We start from the raw sequence: 17,441 nt of genomic DNA on the forward strand, positions 1-17,441 counted from the left end.
TGAAGAGCCAACATAACTAACTAAAGTATATGAAAGAGAACCCTGGAATTTTTTTGCCTCTGAAGGGCTTACTGTTATTAGTTACCAAATAGTTCTTGTGATTTTTCCCTAAAGAGCATTTTCAAATATTTCAAAGCCCATTTCTGAGATTATTTGCAAAACTACTTATGGGATAAAGGATTCATGATCATAAAATACTACGCTGAGGGATCTGAAATGGGTATGCTGATTCTACACTTTCCTTGTAAAACCCAGATACAAAACAAAGTTTCTGAAAGCAAGAGAAAGAGATGATCTCCTCAAAACCATAAGATTTTCTTCTACATTCTCCTTTTTAAAAAAATTAGGTATGCTGGAAGAGAACAGCACTTTTGGGCAATAAGGCAAATCAAATGATTTGGAAAGAGGAACAGAGCGTTCACATGAGAAAGGAAAGCATTCAGAGACTAAAGGTTTAATCAGAAGAATGTGGTAAATGTTCATCTTGCCAACAATGAAGAATCTATAAAATGAAACTAGTTTTGGTTTTCTTGTTCTTTTTTTATTTTAATGATACATGAAATTATATTTACCATATTATCTTAATCTTAGAGCTGTTCTTATATTTTCAAAGAAATTTTACAGAAATTCTAAGGAATTTATAAGCATTAAATTGTTAGGTCCTATTCTCAGTAGTATAAGAGATATAACATTGATCATATAACCCAAAATTTTTCAACAATATAAGTTTATGGTTAAAAGACAAAAGTTTCAAATATAGTATGCCATATAAATGGTATATCAATTATACCAAAAAGTCATGACAATTCTTTCAGAGTTTAAATAAATTAAAAAGAACAAATGCTTTAAAACAAAATAAAACCAAAAGAGTATGTCTTTAAAAAGCTTTAATGGTAACTAATTTTTTTAAAGCCCAATTTAAACACTTTTCCGATTCCATGATCTCTGACCCATTATTTAGAAATTTTCTCTAGCCTGTTAACTCACCTAGCACAGGACAATGATCTCTGTAGAAAGAACCTCCTTTGGCATCCTGGACACACTTCAGGTCAGACTAAGAAAAAGAAAAGAAAGCAGAAAAATCACCCTTGAAAACTTCAACTACAGCTTAAAACCTAAAATACGCAAAAATGTTCATTTAGAACATATCCTCAGCAGAAGTGAAGCGTAGCTCTCAGTTAATAGTCACACTAAACATTGCTTTCAAAAACACCCATCAAAAACTATAAACTTGACCTTCAGATAGGTCACACTTTAAGATTTCTTTTAAACTTCAACATTAAAATGCCTGGATCTTTACCATTATCATACTTTCAAAAACACATGCTGGAAAAAAAAGAAAAGTCTCATATTTCAAAAGTACATAACATACTCCATTTTAAAGATATTTTTACCAAAAAAGAGCTCAACTCATTTGATCTTTCTAATCAATTTTATGAGATATACAAGGCAGGTATTGTATAAAGGAAATTAGCCAAAACTAAATAGTCAGAAAGTAGAAAAGGAAAAAACCAAATCCAGTCTTTTGATTCCTTGTCCAGTTAATTTCCTATTTATATCACTTTTAGTCCTTACTTTACCATAACTTCGTTAACTCAAGTTCCTTCCCACTTAGCTTTTATAAGAAAGTATTTAAGTATTTAAATGGGGAGGCAGTTGTGGTATAATGAAAAGTACAGGAAATGTGAACTTAGAAGAGCAACCTTGAGCGTGACTGAAAATTCAGAAACAGATTACCTAAAAGTGTCTAACAGTACCATATACATGTATAAAGTGATCAGTACATACATACTATATTAAGGAAAGGAGCTCCTTTATACAGACACATACACACACAAACACACCCCAACCCAACTCTCTTTTACAGCCTCCTTTGCCGCTATAGCTCACATTTAGTTCAATCCTAGCCAAGGAGACATGGGTCAAGCAGTTTTAATATGATACTTTAACCCACTGGTTCCACTTCTAGGAATCTATCTTAAGGAAATATACCCATAAATGTATAAAGACATATGCACAAGGATGCTTACTGAAACACTGCTTGCAACAATGAAAAAAACAAAAAAAAACCCAGATACCCATCAACAGAAATCTCATTATATAAACAATGGCATAACCATATAATGGAATACTACTCAGCCATCAAAAAAGAATGGGATCAATCTATATGTATACTACTCAATAAGTACCTGAGCGCACACAGCATGTAAAGCTTCGTTTGAAGCAAGTTAATAATCAGTTGGAATTCTACAAAAATTCCCAATTTAAAAACAGGGAGAGGCATGAAGATAATAATGAAAAACTAATGACCAATGCTGTATACAACTGTAAAAATTGGCGAGTAAACTACCTGTCTAGATTCACAAGGCTCGCTTTTATGTATAAAAGGAATAGATTAAGGCAAAGGGACAGTCGGATATTTTTTCCCCTCCTAATGAGCATAAGAGTTGGAAAAAAAAATGAAATTTTAGAATTCTTTGAATGAAAAATGTATTCAAGGTGGAAAGGATATAAAAGACATTAATATTTTAGCATTAATATAATATTTAATTACACTCTATAAATTAAATAGCTGAGGTCAACATTTGAATAATGATCCATGACATGCAGAAATACAGGACAATCCATTGAATAAAAACTACCATTATGCTCCTTAAGCACTTAAGTAATTCAAAGTGCTTCTAGGTCAGTCATTTTCAATCATCAACACTACACTTTAAAAATACAGAGGAGGGCTTCCCTGGCGGCGCAGTGGTTGAGAGTCCGCCTGCCGATGCAGGGGACACGGGTTCGTGCCCCAGTCCGGGAAGATCCCACATGCTGCGGAGCGGCTGGGCCCGTGAGCCATGGCCGCTGAGCCTGCGCGTCTGGAGCCTGTGGCCCGCAACGGGAGAGGCCACAACAGTGAGAGGCCCGCGTACCGCAAAAAATAATAATAATAAAAATAAATAAAAATAAAAATACAGGGCTTCCCTGGTGGCGCACTGGTTGAGAGTCCGCCTGCCGATGCAGGGGACGCGGGTTCGTGCCGGGTCCGGGAAGATCCCACATGCCGCGGAGCGGCTGGGCCTGTGAGCCATGGCCGCTGAGCCTGCGCGTCCGGAGCCTGTGCTCCGCAATGGGAGAGACCACAACAGTGAGAGGCCTGCATACCGCAAAAAAATAAAAATAAAAATAAAAATACAGAGGAAAAAACTCCTTAAAAAATAATTTTAACACCTATTGTATTAAATTCTCACTTTACAGATGTTCCCTCCAATTGCATACTCATGATTCAGATGGCTGTATTCTGACAAAAGGAGATGACAAAAGAAAAAATGGAAGACTACAATAAGGGCTATTTTTACTTCCCTTCTTTCACCCGTCCAATATTTTCAGCTTTTGTGGTTCTTACACTTACCATGCCCTCAAAGCCAACTCTGTAAAGGTTCTTAGCACCATTGTCCCAGAGAACGTAGGCCGCACTATGTGGGCTTGATGCACTCCAGTCTTGGATTTCTGTTACCTAAGGGAAATTTTTGAGGAAAAAAAAAATTTTGAAAGAGGAGAGGAGAGGTTGGTTCTTTTAATTATATTTAAATCTTTAAAAATATTTCAGCTACAATCCTGTGTAACAGGATCATGAAAAATACTTATTTACCAAATATATGTCACTTCTAACATATAGAATTATACAATTTTCCAGAATATTATAAGCTAATTTCTAAAACCACTGTAGAAATTGTAAATACAGAAGCTTAGTGATTATTACAGTGATGGATTATCAGAAAATACATTATTCATTACAAAATTTAAAATCTTCACTCTTAAAGGATTCCCTCTAACAACAGTGTATTCTTTTAAACCTATTCTTTGATACAAAATTTAAAATCTTTGACCAAATATCCTGAAAAATTCAAGGTAAACCAACTCTCTGGTCAGCTAAACGCTGATAAGCATGAGGCTCAAAGGCCAAGTTTAAAGAAAACTTGAGTGACTTGGCTCCTCCAGCAGCACCCCTCAGTTGCCCCAAAAAGCAGGCCATCTAAGCTGAAACACTGTGACTGCAGTGGAGACCCAGACACAATCTCTAGGCCCCACACACCAGCAGGCTGATTAGTAAGAGCGTTTTAATACTTTAAAAAAAATAAAATAAAATACTGGAGTTGCTATTGCTTAAGGGCCAAGAATCAACTACACAAAACTGACGCACAACAAGCACTAAACTTGGGTATTCTCAAGTGAACCAGTCTACAGCTCAGTATGGGAAGTCGCACATGCGCAACTCATTACTCTTCTCCACCCTGACACTTATAATCAACCACGCTACATAGTTACTTAGAATGCCAGGCTGATGTTAAATGTAATTTTTAAGGCATGCCCTTAAAAACAGACTATTTCAAATAAGATACATAATGACCATTTAATGTTCACCCTGTACTAAAGAAATAGTTTTGCAAGCTACGTATTTTATGGTGCTTTTGTAGAGATAAAAAGTTCTTATGCTTAAAATTTATTCAAATATTTGAGCAACATTTCAAATTGTTAGTAAATGAGTCTATCTATTCTTTTTAATTTTTTTTTTTTTAAAGGCCGAATGGTGCAGCATGCAGGATCTTAGTTCCCCGACCAGGAATCAAACCCATACCCCCTGCACTGGGAGCGTACAGTCTTAACCACTGGGCTGCCAGAGAGTCCCTATTCTTTTTAATTTTAAAATAAATTATACATTATAAAAATATATCATATGTAAATTTTAAAGAATAAAAAACAAAATGAACATCAGACTAAGAAAAAGAATATTACCAGTACTTTTCAATTCCCCTGCATGCCTCTCATCAATCACACCCTCCTGCCTTCCAGCAGAGGTAACAACCATCCTGAATGCAGAGTCCATCACTGCCATGCTTTGCTTTCTGATTTTCACAACCACTGTATAACCTTCCAAAGCAAGAGTTTCTAACACTCTAAAGTGAAACATGCAATTTTTAGCAAAAAAAAATCCCTTCTGATTCTAATATAGTCAGATTCTATTTCATTCATTTTTAAAAATACAATGCTAGATTAAATAACTCTGTGTTTTTATGAGAGGGACAAAAAAGCATGTGACCAACTAAAAAACAAAGACTACAAACTTTAAATCAAATTCATCCTAAATTTCAAATTACTTGGGATATAAGCAAATTCATTACTCAAGCTCTGAATCACTAAATGAAATTCCTTCATTTGTTAATATGATTTGGTTAATCAAGGAGGAAAGTGGAAGGCATAAGAAGATAACTACATTAATTTCATACTTTCAATTCTGATTAAGAAATATGTGCGGAATGGCTGCTAAAACCATTAGGTAAAAGGTTGCTGAGAAACCCTGTAAAGGATCAAACTGACAATACCTGCACTGATCAATCTTAACGTCACCAACAGTAGGATAATCAAACTTTGTATGCCTCCTGATGTGATGCAATGAAAGTACACACACAACTGATGAGGTACTCTTGACAAAAAAACCTGAACCTGAACCTGAATCTAATCATGTCTCTACACCTAACACCTAGTTTATAAGAATACAGGGCTCAGAGGAAGAAGTTCAAGAATATCATAAAGAATCAATCAGCCAAATCCAAAGAACCTTGATTTCTTCAACAAATAAATGGCATTTTTTAAAATGCTGATAATTTTTGAAGTTGGATGTTGGGTGCATGGGAATTTGTTATACTACTCTTTCTATTCTGGTGTATGTTTGAAATTCTCCATAATAAAGTTTTTTTAAAAGAAGAAAATATATCTAGCGTACCTGTATGAAATAATCAACATATATTCGAAAGCATTTGCAAAATGAAAACAGTCTTGAAATACTAACGTAGGTAGTTAAGAATACACTACACACTTCCATGATGACCTTACATCATGCTTGCCAAAGCCATGGTGCAAAGCAAAAAACCATGGTACATGTTGGCACATGGTAGGCCATAGAGTGTATCAGTATTACATCAGCCTAGGTTGGTTTATACCCCTTAATATGGCTCATACTAGCCATATTGTTGAGAACATGTAGTAATGAGAATGGGGTGGGAATCTTGAACCCTCAAGGGAAAAAAAAGATAAGAAAAGAGGATTGGGACAGAGCAGCCAGCACTGAAGACTGGCCAGCACAGGAAGGCTTAAAAACTTTCTTCATTCACACACATGGTCAAAAAGAGTCAGACAAAAATTACATTTCATCTCAAACATGTGCTTAAATAATGTTACCCTGAAGACTTCCTATTATATTAAGTTCCCTCACTTAGAGTCACATGTGTAAGATGGTTTCATTTACTTTTCATTTTGTTCTTAAAATGTAACAAGTATTAAATCATAATAAACCAAAAATGTAATACTGATGACTCAAAGCTTCAAGAAAGCCTAATTTTCATCCCCCTAAGAAGTGCCAATATAAGAAAAATCCAGAAAGTTCCATTTATGTGGCTTCAGACTTTAGCTGCAACTGCTTTTGAAAAGCTGATGAAAAAAAATTTTTCCCAGCCCTCTGACCATAAAATTAAGCGTGAGGAAGAATGTAAAGTTAAACACAATTTTAGAATGAAAGTATTAAAATATTTACTTCTTGTGCACTCTTGCAAAAGACATTATTAGAACGTGTACACCACCAAAGGAAAGAGTAAGCTAAGTAAGATGATGTAATGGGATACAGAAAACATGGGATCCGGGTTTCCCTGGTGGCACAGTGGTTAAGAATCCACCTGCCAATGCAGGGGACACGGGTTTGAGCCCTGGTCCAGGAAGATCCCACATGCCGTGGAGCAACTAAGCCCGTGCACCACAACTACTGAGCCTGTGCTCTAGAGCCCACGACCCACAACTACTGAGCCTGTGTGCCACAACTACTAAGCCCGTGTGCCACAACTACTGAAGCCCATGTGCCTAGAGCCCGAGCTCCACAACAAGAGAAGCCACCACAATGAGAAGCCTGTGCACCACAACGAAGAGTAGCCCCCACCTGCCACAACTAGAGAAAGTGCGCATGCAGCAACGAAGACCCAATGCAGCCAAAAATAAATAAATTAAATAAATAAGAAATTTTTTAAATGCTTAAAAAAAAAAGAAAACATGGGATCCAGCCAGGAAAGAGGCAAGGGCATCCACCAAAGGGAGCTGCCAGGATGACTGCTGGGTACCAGGCATCAAGGGCAATCTGTCTGAACTGTAGCCATGTGATTCACAGGCCAGACATGCTGAAGGCTCTTATCACCCAGATGCCCACTGCCATTGCACCATTTTATCAACCTAAGGTCACACTGCCTGAGTGAGCCTGACCCAAATTCTCCACTGTACTTGGCTTGTTGGACTATGTAATGATGAGGTTCCCACTCTCCCCTCCACCCCCCATTCTCTGCCACCTAAATCAACTGAGGTCTCTCATCTTACCCCACAGAATATTCTGCTTTGACCCACTCCTAAAACTTTGAGGTGGACCATGGTAAGCTTAGAAGCAAAAAATGCATAGTAACTCATGTCCTCTGACCATATTCCTGTCCAATGTCCTGCACTTGGCCCATACTTCTGCCTTGCCTGATGTCCTGACCGTGCTGATTCCTGTGTTTCCCAGGACTCACTAATGAGTTCTTGCAGGGCTTGCAATTGGGAAAGGGTAAACAGAAGGCTTTTAAAGGTATTCATAAAATTCTATTTTTTTAATCTGTAGACTAGGAAAAAAAGTTTGCTTTTTAAAATTTTATTACTATTCTTTAAGCTTTAACATACATTTTATAGATCCTATGTGACACAGTATTGCTATGATTACAGAAGTTGTTAACTGCACAAAGGGCCTTGCCAAGGAGGAGAATAGAGGCTGACCTCCAGCCTGAGCTCCACTTACCAACACCTTATGCACGGGGACAAGGCTGTTCCTGTGTCCACGCTCAAAGGGCTACCTTTTCTCTACCACTGGCTTGCCAAGCATGTCCCCACATCACTCCATCCATCCAGAGGTGGTGCCTTTCCCAAATTCACACTGGTCTATTTTTCTTCTTAGAAATGTGCTTCTCAAACTTTAATGTACATCTGAATGACTTAGGGCTCTTGTTAAAATGAAGATCCTGGGGCTTCCCTGGTGGCACAGTGGTTGAGAGTCCGCCTGCCGATGCAGGGGACACGGGTTCATGCCCCAGTCCAGGAAGATCTCACATGCCGCGGAGCGGCTAGGCCCGTGAGCCATGGCCGCTGGACCTGCGCGTCCGGAGCCTGTGCTCCGCAACGAGAGAGGCCACAACAGTGAGAGGTCCGTGTATTTCAAAAAAAAAAAAAAAAAATGAAGATCCTAATTTAGAAAGTCTAGGAGGAAAGGGACCTGTTACCTATTATACTTCTAACAAGCTTTCAGGTGACACCAATGCTGCTGGTCAACAGGCCACACTACAGTCACAGAATTCAGATTTATATTTCTGGTTGTCCATCTCCCCTAATTAGAATATAAGTTTCAGAAGAGTAGGAATTTTGCCTCTTTTGTTTATTCCCATAACGCTCATGCTTGGAACAGAATCCTTCACCTAAGTGTTCAATAAATATTTACTAAATTAAAAAAAAAAAACATTGCTTCCTTAATAAAAATCAAAGTACTTAAAACATATAGGCCAAAATATTTCTGTCCGACTTCCAAACGTTAAAATTAGACCTTATTACTTGAAATTAAATCAATATAACAATACTCTGAATTTAGAAAACATCCATTTGACAAAATGTTTAAAAATCTCAAATTCAAAAGAATCTATATAGCACCAAGTTGTACAAAAGAGGCTTTCGAGTTCCTAGGAAGAGTTCCTCAGATGACAGAGACTCTAAAATCATCATTCCTTAATGCTAAAAACAATATTTTAAAGAAGGTAACAGAACTGATATTAATTGACTTCAAAATCTCAAACGTGAAATGCTGTTCATTTCAGTACATCTAGCAAAACACAGAGAATACACATTTAACATGTGACTGACTGAATCAACGAATGCATCATCAGCAAAAGCAACAGGAAATCCAAATAAGTAAAACCAACAACCCATTCACCCTAATACCTCTGGCTACCCCAGCCCGTTAAAGAGGCTGTACAAAATTCCCTTCAGAATAACTGCTATAACTGACCCCTAGACAGCTCTACACGCCTCCTGAGAAGGGTAAAGAGTTAAGTGGACTGAATAACAAAGTAGCTGCCTATTACCCCTCAGAAACAGACCTTTGGGGGAATGGAATATAAAACAAGTACATTCAAATGAAGTTTTAATAACAAGAAAATCAAGAGCATGAGATACTGCTTAGGGAGGACTAGCCCAAATAGGATGTTCAGAAAGGCATTCTGGGCAACAAAACGGCCACATGAAGCCTAAAAGTGGAAAGGTAAAATCTACCCTACAACCTTCTCACGGAACGCCAATATGTACAACAGAGCAGGAACAATCTTTTTTCTTCCGGGGGAAAAAAAATGAAAACTTAAGAAACTGTTATTGGCATTAAAAAAATGGGCCAAGAGATTCAACTACAGTAGTTATAAAATCTACTGAATATACAATATTCTAGAATAACATGATGAATCAAAAACAATTTTTACCTTTCCCCTACGTCCATTTCCTCCATCCTGATCTTCCCACTGCCAGTCCACTCCTCGTACCACTCTGGCACCTGCAAAGATCCCTCTGGCTGTAATCTTCTTAGATTTTCTACGAGACTCTAACAGAACCCTAAAAAAAGTATTTACTTTCAAATTTATATAAAAATAGGTAACAGCAGTTTATTTTTTAAAATAAGATTATAAAAAAGGTTATTCTGAAAATATAAAACATTTTTCTTTGTTCTGGTTAATACCATAACAGCACGGTACAGGAACACGTTCCACGTTACACAGGTTATGATGATGAAGACATTAGTAGTTGGAATAATAATAATAACTGCTAATATTTACTTAGCTTTTCCTATACATAAAAGCACTTACAGAGGTATAAAGTCTGTTACAGTCCCTAAGATGAAGGTATTGTTATTCATTTTACCAATGAGGAAACTAAGTCCCAAAGAGGTAAGTAATTTGCCCAAGGTCACAAAAGTTAAATTGGAATGGAATCAACACATGAATCCAGTCTAACCACTTCAGGGTATCACCACACTCTTCAATACTTTAGAGATGGCAAAGTCAAAACCCTACAACTGTCAGGCAAGTACTACAAATGAGGGCCTAAGAAAGACAGCACCACAGCAATGACAAATGGCAAATGGCACTTGACCTCAGGCTGGGGAAAACAATAGGGAGTGGTAGGGACTTTGGTGAACTCCAGAGTATTTATTTGTCTAAAGGGTACAGGTGTTCCTGTGCTTCAGCCAACTGCTGCCAGGAAAAAATGCAGAACCTGTGTCGACAGTCTTTGGAGCGTGGGGGAACAGAACAGGGTTAGAATTCATAAACCTGATTTTTCTGTGAAATCATCCGATTTTAAAAGGTTAGCAATTGTTCAAAAATTTAGATCACTGTGTAAGTCAAGTAAAATACACCTGTGGCCTGGATTTGACCTACACTAAACTGTCTCTAAAGCAGTGTATACCTACAAGAGACTACAGACCTTGAAAAAGAGTCTATACTCAACTACCTAGACAAGCATGGTTTTCCAAGGCCTTCTATCCCTTATTCTTCTACATCCTTCTCATTCCTAAAAATCAAAAAGATTTGGGGTTTTTTCTTCTGCTCTGCTTTTATCTCATTATTCTATTCATTTTCAGAATATCTTTACTACACCCTAACTTTAAAAATTGTAAGCAAAAGACAAAAATAAATAATCTGTTGAAAGTTACTCACTTAATAAATGGCAGGACCAGGATCTGAACCAGGACAGTGTGACACAAAAATCCATTTTCCTATTACTCCTGCTGCCTCCTTGTCACTGACTTGATTCTTGCTCCTATGCATTAGTCATAGCTACATGAGAATACTCAATCACCTGAAACTCTGCACCCATTCACAATTAACACCCTTCTCTCTTTGCTCCTAAGACACTTAATATACATCACTATATACAGCCTGAAACATCACATGATAATCACTGTTGATCAAATAATACCTTAATTCGTAAACTCCTTAAGAATAACGTCTTATTAATCTTCAAATTTACACAAGTATAGTCTTAATGCTCTGTAGTCTTAATAAACGTCTCTTGATTCAATAAATGGGCTCTAGTGTTCACAAGATAGAATGCATACAGAGAAAACAATCAGCCTCCCTTGGGCCACCCTTTCATTTCCAAACACTGAGCAGTGCCAAGTCTCTACACTAGAGAAAGAACAGCTCAGATTATCCTGGAAAAATACATGTATCTCTATCTTCACAGAGCTCTTTTCTCGCTATGTGGTAGGCCTGGTCCACATCTAGCCTGGTAATTGCTACTTCTTGACTAAACCAGCTGTCAGAAGCTATTTCCTGATCCTATTTTTAACGCTGAATGGTATAAAAAATTCAATAGAAACAAGGAATTGCAATTGAAAAAAAAAAATGGATTGCCATACCGCTCACTTCCTGGTGTAGTAATTCTATAAAAGCGATGCCTTAAATGATGTTTATCTCCATGATAACAAACTGTGCACAAATCATAATTTGTACACTCCGCACATTTCCATCGAATGCCAATGATTGGTTGCTGGCGGCAGGTATCACACATGGTTCCATCATGCTTGATGCCTATTAAAACAAGGATACATGCTTACATTAATTACAAGTATTATTTATTTGAATATTATTCCCTAAGGGAAAAAATAAGAACACAGCATTTTACAAAATAGTTCAATAAAGCAAGAAATAATATTTCAAATGTACCATATATAGTTTCAAGATAACAGATTGCAAATATTTTAACCAGTACAAATTATAGACTAAATATTTTCTATCCCTTCTTTGTTCACTAGTAAGAACACTTCTCAGTAGCACTTTCCTTGCTCTCATCCACAAACTGAAATTTAGGTTCAATACAGAGAAAGAAAGAAAGAATTCTTTATCACCAAGTAGATGTTTCAGACTTCAAACACACAAAAATCTTTTGAGGAATGTGAACCTATTCTCCAGGTAAAAATTCCAAAAGAAAAGACAGTTTTATCCTCATGATATCAGAAACAAACTATCAATTAACTTTAGCATTTATCCCTATGTATTGACAACCTTTTCCACATCAACAGTAAACTTTAGACAATGATTAGCAAGCAAGTTTCCCAGTTTGGGAAACAAACTTGCGTTTGTCGTGGGTTTTCTTTTTTCCTTAAAGAACAAGAAGAAATTAACACTAGAAAAAGAAAACAAGCACTTGGTAATATAATCTATACTAAAAATGTTCACATGGATAGATGAGATACATGTTAGAACTATAAAAGTACCACTATAAATTAATGAAAATAACTGACATTGTAGGGTAATAAGATTGGGGAATAATGTTCCTTTACTATTCTACTAAGATCACTTGTTCAATAAATTAAAACTAGGAGTTTTTTAAAACAATGTGTGGCCTGTGAACATCAGTGTCACTATTTCATGACACATGCTGTATGGTCATGCCCAATGTTGAACTACAAACAAGGGCTAAGTTGTCTGTACAATACTGACACTCCCCTAGATCAAGTTCTGGCTCTGTCAATAGCTATCTCTGTGTCTATGAAAAAGTCATTTTAACTGAGGTACTTACATATAAAACAACAGTATTTATTTCAAAATATTTGGTGGAGAGGGAGGGGAAGTAAGGTGCGTTTAGATGAAACAAGATTGCTCGTGTTTAAGTTGGGTAACAGGTAACATGGGGGTTCATTATACTATTCTCTATTTTGTATAAGTTTAGAGATGTTCAATATTTAAATAAAAGAAATGAGTCATTTTAGTTCTCAGAACCTCAACTTCCTTTGGAGGAGGTAATATGTTCTTTAAAGGAAAGGTATGTTCTAAGAATAAAATGAGAATGTGAAGAACATGCAAGAACTAGAATACAACAGTAGTAATACTATAGCTAAACTCTGCAAGAACTAATGCACTATTGCTACTTCCTGGTAAGGGGGAAAATCCTACATAATTCATTTTCTATATCCCGGTTTAAAATCCCTATGAGTAAGGAAACCAGATTCTAAATAAAGTGCCCTAGCTGAGATGGTTAATAAAAATGGGAGGGAGGGAAGGAGGAAGAATGGACACTGAAAGGAAGCTGGGATGTCTAGTAAACTACAAAAGAGCATGACACCAACACCAAATATGTTTTATGTGCAATCCTTCTGCAGTCTCCTACCACACAAATGCCTGGCTGTAGAGACAGAGAAGACAGCAGACATCAGCACCTACTGATTCATTCAGTAACTATTTCTTTACTGCTACTGTGGGCAGGCCCTCTGCTGCTTTCAAATATCACTCTTGCTATATGGTAGGAAGAACAGAAAGGAAGAAAATAAAAGGGGCTAGAGAAACAAAGTCAAGTGGTAAGAAGCTTACACAGTAGTCCAGGTAAGATAATGGTAGTTTAAGCCAGGGTGATGATAGTGGAAGTGGAGAGAAAAAGAGTCAAGAGAGATTTAGGTCTTGGTGGCTATGGGTTAGAAAATAAAAGATGTAGAAGGTAACAAAAAAACAAAAAAAGTATAAATAAGATCATTAAAGAGAATACAAATAGATAAGTATTAGAGATATTTAGGAACAAACAGCACAATAAACTGAAACCTAGAACTGCTCCCTTAAAAAACAGAAAGGGAGCCACCAACAAAAACATAAATAAGCACATGCTTATCAAATAATACAAGCTCAGGGCTCCACTGAGAAACTCATTCAAAAAACTAAATCAAAAAAAAAAAAAAAAGAATCAGGAAACGTTTTTTAGAAATGGTGGATGAGTACACCTTTCAAAAGAAGAAAGAAACCTCAGAAGAGCACAGAGTATATTCAATGAACCAGGAGCAGCTTTATTTGTTTGGCAGGATTATGAAATATAGTCAGAGACTTAGAGATAAACTTTATAGAGTCATGCTGGGAGATAATACGATAAAACATAATCTCTGATCTGTATATTTAAATTGTTGCATTAAATGGGGAAAACAAAGGTATGCGATTTCAGAAACTACTCACATAACTTACTGGCTAGGTAATGTTCAGAATTGAGCTTTTTAAACTACTCTGGGACCAATATTCTCATCTATAAATTGAGAAAATACTTCCTTTCATAGATGTTATGGACTGGGAGAGGTTCCCCCCACAATCCCTAACCTCCAATGTGATATTTGGAGGTAAGGCCTTTGGGAGGTAATTAGGTTTAGATGAGGCAATGAGGGTGGGACTCCCATGATGGGATTAGTGTCTTTCTAAGGAGAGGAAGAGAGACCAAAGTGTCTCTCTCTCTCTCTCTTTTTCTGTCATGTGAAAACAAAGCAAGAAGGCAGCTATCTGCAAGCCAAGGAGAGAGCCCTCAATAGGGAACCAAAGTGGCCACCCCCCTGAACTTGGACTACCCAGCCTCTAGAACTGTGAGAAATAAATTCCTATTGTTTAAATCACCCAGTCTGTGGTAGATTGTTATGGCATCCCAAGCAGACTAAGACAATATGGAAAGGGACACTGTGAACCTAAAGTGATATAATAGAGGTAAACATACTCTGAAAGGCGTTACAATAAAAGGTAAGTATAAAGAATTATACTGCAATTAATTTAATCTTAATATAGATATATTAAAAGTACTAGTCATCTATTTAAATAATTTAATGATCAAAGTCATCACATACCCCAGGCAAATTCAGCAATACTTATACAAAAATTAAAGAGCTCAATAAATATCTCAATTTCCCAGAGACTGCATACAGAAAATATTCAATTATTCATGTGTGGATTACCCCCATTTTATTTCAGCAAATTACCTGCCCTCTCCATTTGCTAATTACTCTTTTATCTCAGGTTTTCCCCCAAAGTTTGTGGCTTCCCTGCAGCTGTACCTGTCCTCTCTGTTCCTTTAATTGTTTTCACTCCAGAACAGCAACAGAGGACACAACTGCCATGTGAGACAGTCCTACACAAGAGTAGTTCATCCACCACTTCTCATTCTAGCCTATGGCTAATTCTGACTGCATCAATCATGAAAATTATCATCAGCCATAGGCCCAAAAGAAATTATACTCTAGTCTAACAGACTGTAAACTAAAATTAAAAACCAAATTAAAAAAAAAAAACAACCAAATTTATAGCTGCACAACTCAGAGCTACCAGCGTTCACAAGTACTGCATGCTTCAGTCTTTCACAATATAAATCAAAAGGCCAAATCTATTCTTCCTTTTGGGGTGTATAAATGAATACACAGAAAAGGATTTGTTTGGTGTTTTTCAATCACAGAAGGATTTTTTTTTTAAGTACCAAATAATCCATAACCTGGCTAATCATCCCATGGGTTGCTAAGAATTTGCTATATTTTGCTTTAAATCAATATATAACCATTCCTTATAATGTTCACTTTGAAAACACAATTTTGTAATTATTCCTGATATTATCTCCCAACACAAATAGCAAAAGTCTACAAAGTTAAGAAAGAAATTATCCTAGCTCACATAAAGATATTTTTAAGGTAAATTCTAAAACCTATCAACAGACAAAGATTTTGAAGAACTGTCATAATTGTCTGATGCAAGCCTAAAAATGAATTTTAAATTTTCATAAAATTGCACTTTTTAATAAGAAATGGCAAGAATCACAATATGAGGTTTTTTTAAATTCATCAATTTAAATACTGAAATACAGGTACACCCCTGCTTTATTTATGCATTTTACATCAGGCACATTCCTGGAAAACTGAGTGTGTACTTAAAATGGAGGAAAGACGTGGCAGATTGTATTTTCCAAAGAAAGCCTCACCGATCTATATCCACCCCAAGTGCTCTTCTGACAAGAGGACAATGAATGACAAGTGGCCATCAAGAGGCGGGTCTGTTTTCCTCCCCACTGATCCTGGGGGGACATCTGCAACTGCCTTGGTTAATAGAAGGTGGCAGAAGTGACACCATATGACTTCTGTGCCACCTGTCTGTCCATGTCTCTCTCTCCCCCTCAGGATTCATGCCCCCACATGCCTTGGCAGTTCTTTCATACTAAGTCTGGCTACCCTGAAGCTGCCACAGAGAGGAGACCACTTGGCGAGGCCATAAAGATGTATAAAGAGATGCCCGAGGAAGCCTGGCTGTGCAGCCCCCTCAACTGTTTGACTCTCCTAGCTGGGGCCCTAGATACTGTGGAGCAGAGGCAAGCCATTCCCCACTGAGCCTCTCCAAATCCCTGAGGGGTAGAAGCCCTGAGCATATAAACTGTTTCACACCACTAAGTTTGGGGGTATTTGTTGTGTAACCATTGCAACTAGAACAAAGCAAGTTAAAAATAAGTTACAATCTTTATTACAGTTTCCTGCAGTACAGCATAGCAAAAATGTGGATAAATTAAAGAGCTAAATATGAAAAAAAGAAAACCATAAAAGTGCTAGAAAAAATAGTTGAACAGCATCTTTTACAATTCTGAGTAAAGTCTCTCTAAGCATGACACAAAACCTAGAAGTCACACACACATATAGGAAGTGTATAAATAGAGAAAACCTGGAAACTCCTCCAAACTGCTGACAGTGGTTGAGGATACACAGATAAGGAAGGAGAAGGCACCTTCACTTTTTTTCTGTATACACTTTTCAGTTGTTTAGCTTTATTACATACAATTTTCAATTGTTTAGTTTTATTATAAGTATTAATTTCATAATTTTAAAAAGAAAATACAAAACAAGAGATACCAACTTTATCCTCTTAAATTGGAACAGATTAAAAATAATATGTCAGTGTACGTGAAGATGGTGTCAAGGGAGCCAGTCATACTGCTGAGAGGGAAACAGAAATTGATACAGTCTCTATGGAAGGTACTTGCAAAATGTTTCAAATGCTTTAAAAGATTTTGACCCTGTCTTCAAATTTTTTAAAAGGTACATCTCATGATACTAAATTGTTTGCAGTAAATAAAAATTTAATGTAACATATTGAAAAGATGGGGATGCGGCTATTTATGTGTAAACTAAGGTAATCCATAGAAATTCTATGCAGTTATTAAACCATGTTGTAGAAGAAATGGTACTGAGATGGTAAACTATATTATTATTTTATAAAGCAGTATGCAAAGAATTACAATAGAGCACTTTGGTACATAAATTACATTATACATATAACACATGTGCCCAGAAAAACTAGAAAGATAACCCCCAAAATGTGCTTGACGGGATCGCCCTTTGGGGTTTTCCAAGTTTTCTACACTGGGTATGTATTAATTCTAGGAAGCAGCTGGGCGAGAAGGGGCATTTAATATGCAGTATAAGCATCAGAAATGCTGGTATATGTCACTTATAAATAAAAGCTAAAAATAAAAACATGAGGAACTCCAAGTATTTACAGAAACCAACTTTCAAATAGTTA

The 17,441-nt window shown here is 36.7% G+C and overlaps 1 protein-coding gene across 1 annotated transcript in view; it reads right to left on the reverse strand.

Moving 5' to 3' along the window:
* The window catches only part of MIB1 (mindbomb E3 ubiquitin protein ligase 1), a 113,158-nt gene that overhangs the window by 82,456 nt on the left and 13,261 nt on the right, over nt 1–17,441 (reverse strand). Inside the window, exons 2-5 of the mRNA XM_029223352.1 lie at nt 11,510–11,681; nt 9,573–9,702; nt 3,401–3,505; nt 988–1,054 (exon numbers count right to left, since the gene is read on the reverse strand). Of these exons, the coding sequence (XP_029079185.1) occupies nt 988–1,054; nt 3,401–3,505; nt 9,573–9,702; nt 11,510–11,681 (474 nt within the window). The remainder of the gene's footprint in view (nt 1–987; nt 1,055–3,400; nt 3,506–9,572; nt 9,703–11,509; nt 11,682–17,441) is intronic.

Source organism: Monodon monoceros, unplaced genomic scaffold (genome assembly GCF_005190385.1).
Source record: "Monodon monoceros isolate NGI ecotype Baffin Bay Population unplaced genomic scaffold, NGI_Narwhal_1 Super_Scaffold_1, whole genome shotgun sequence".
Taxonomy (NCBI): Eukaryota; Metazoa; Chordata; class Mammalia; order Artiodactyla; family Monodontidae; genus Monodon; species Monodon monoceros.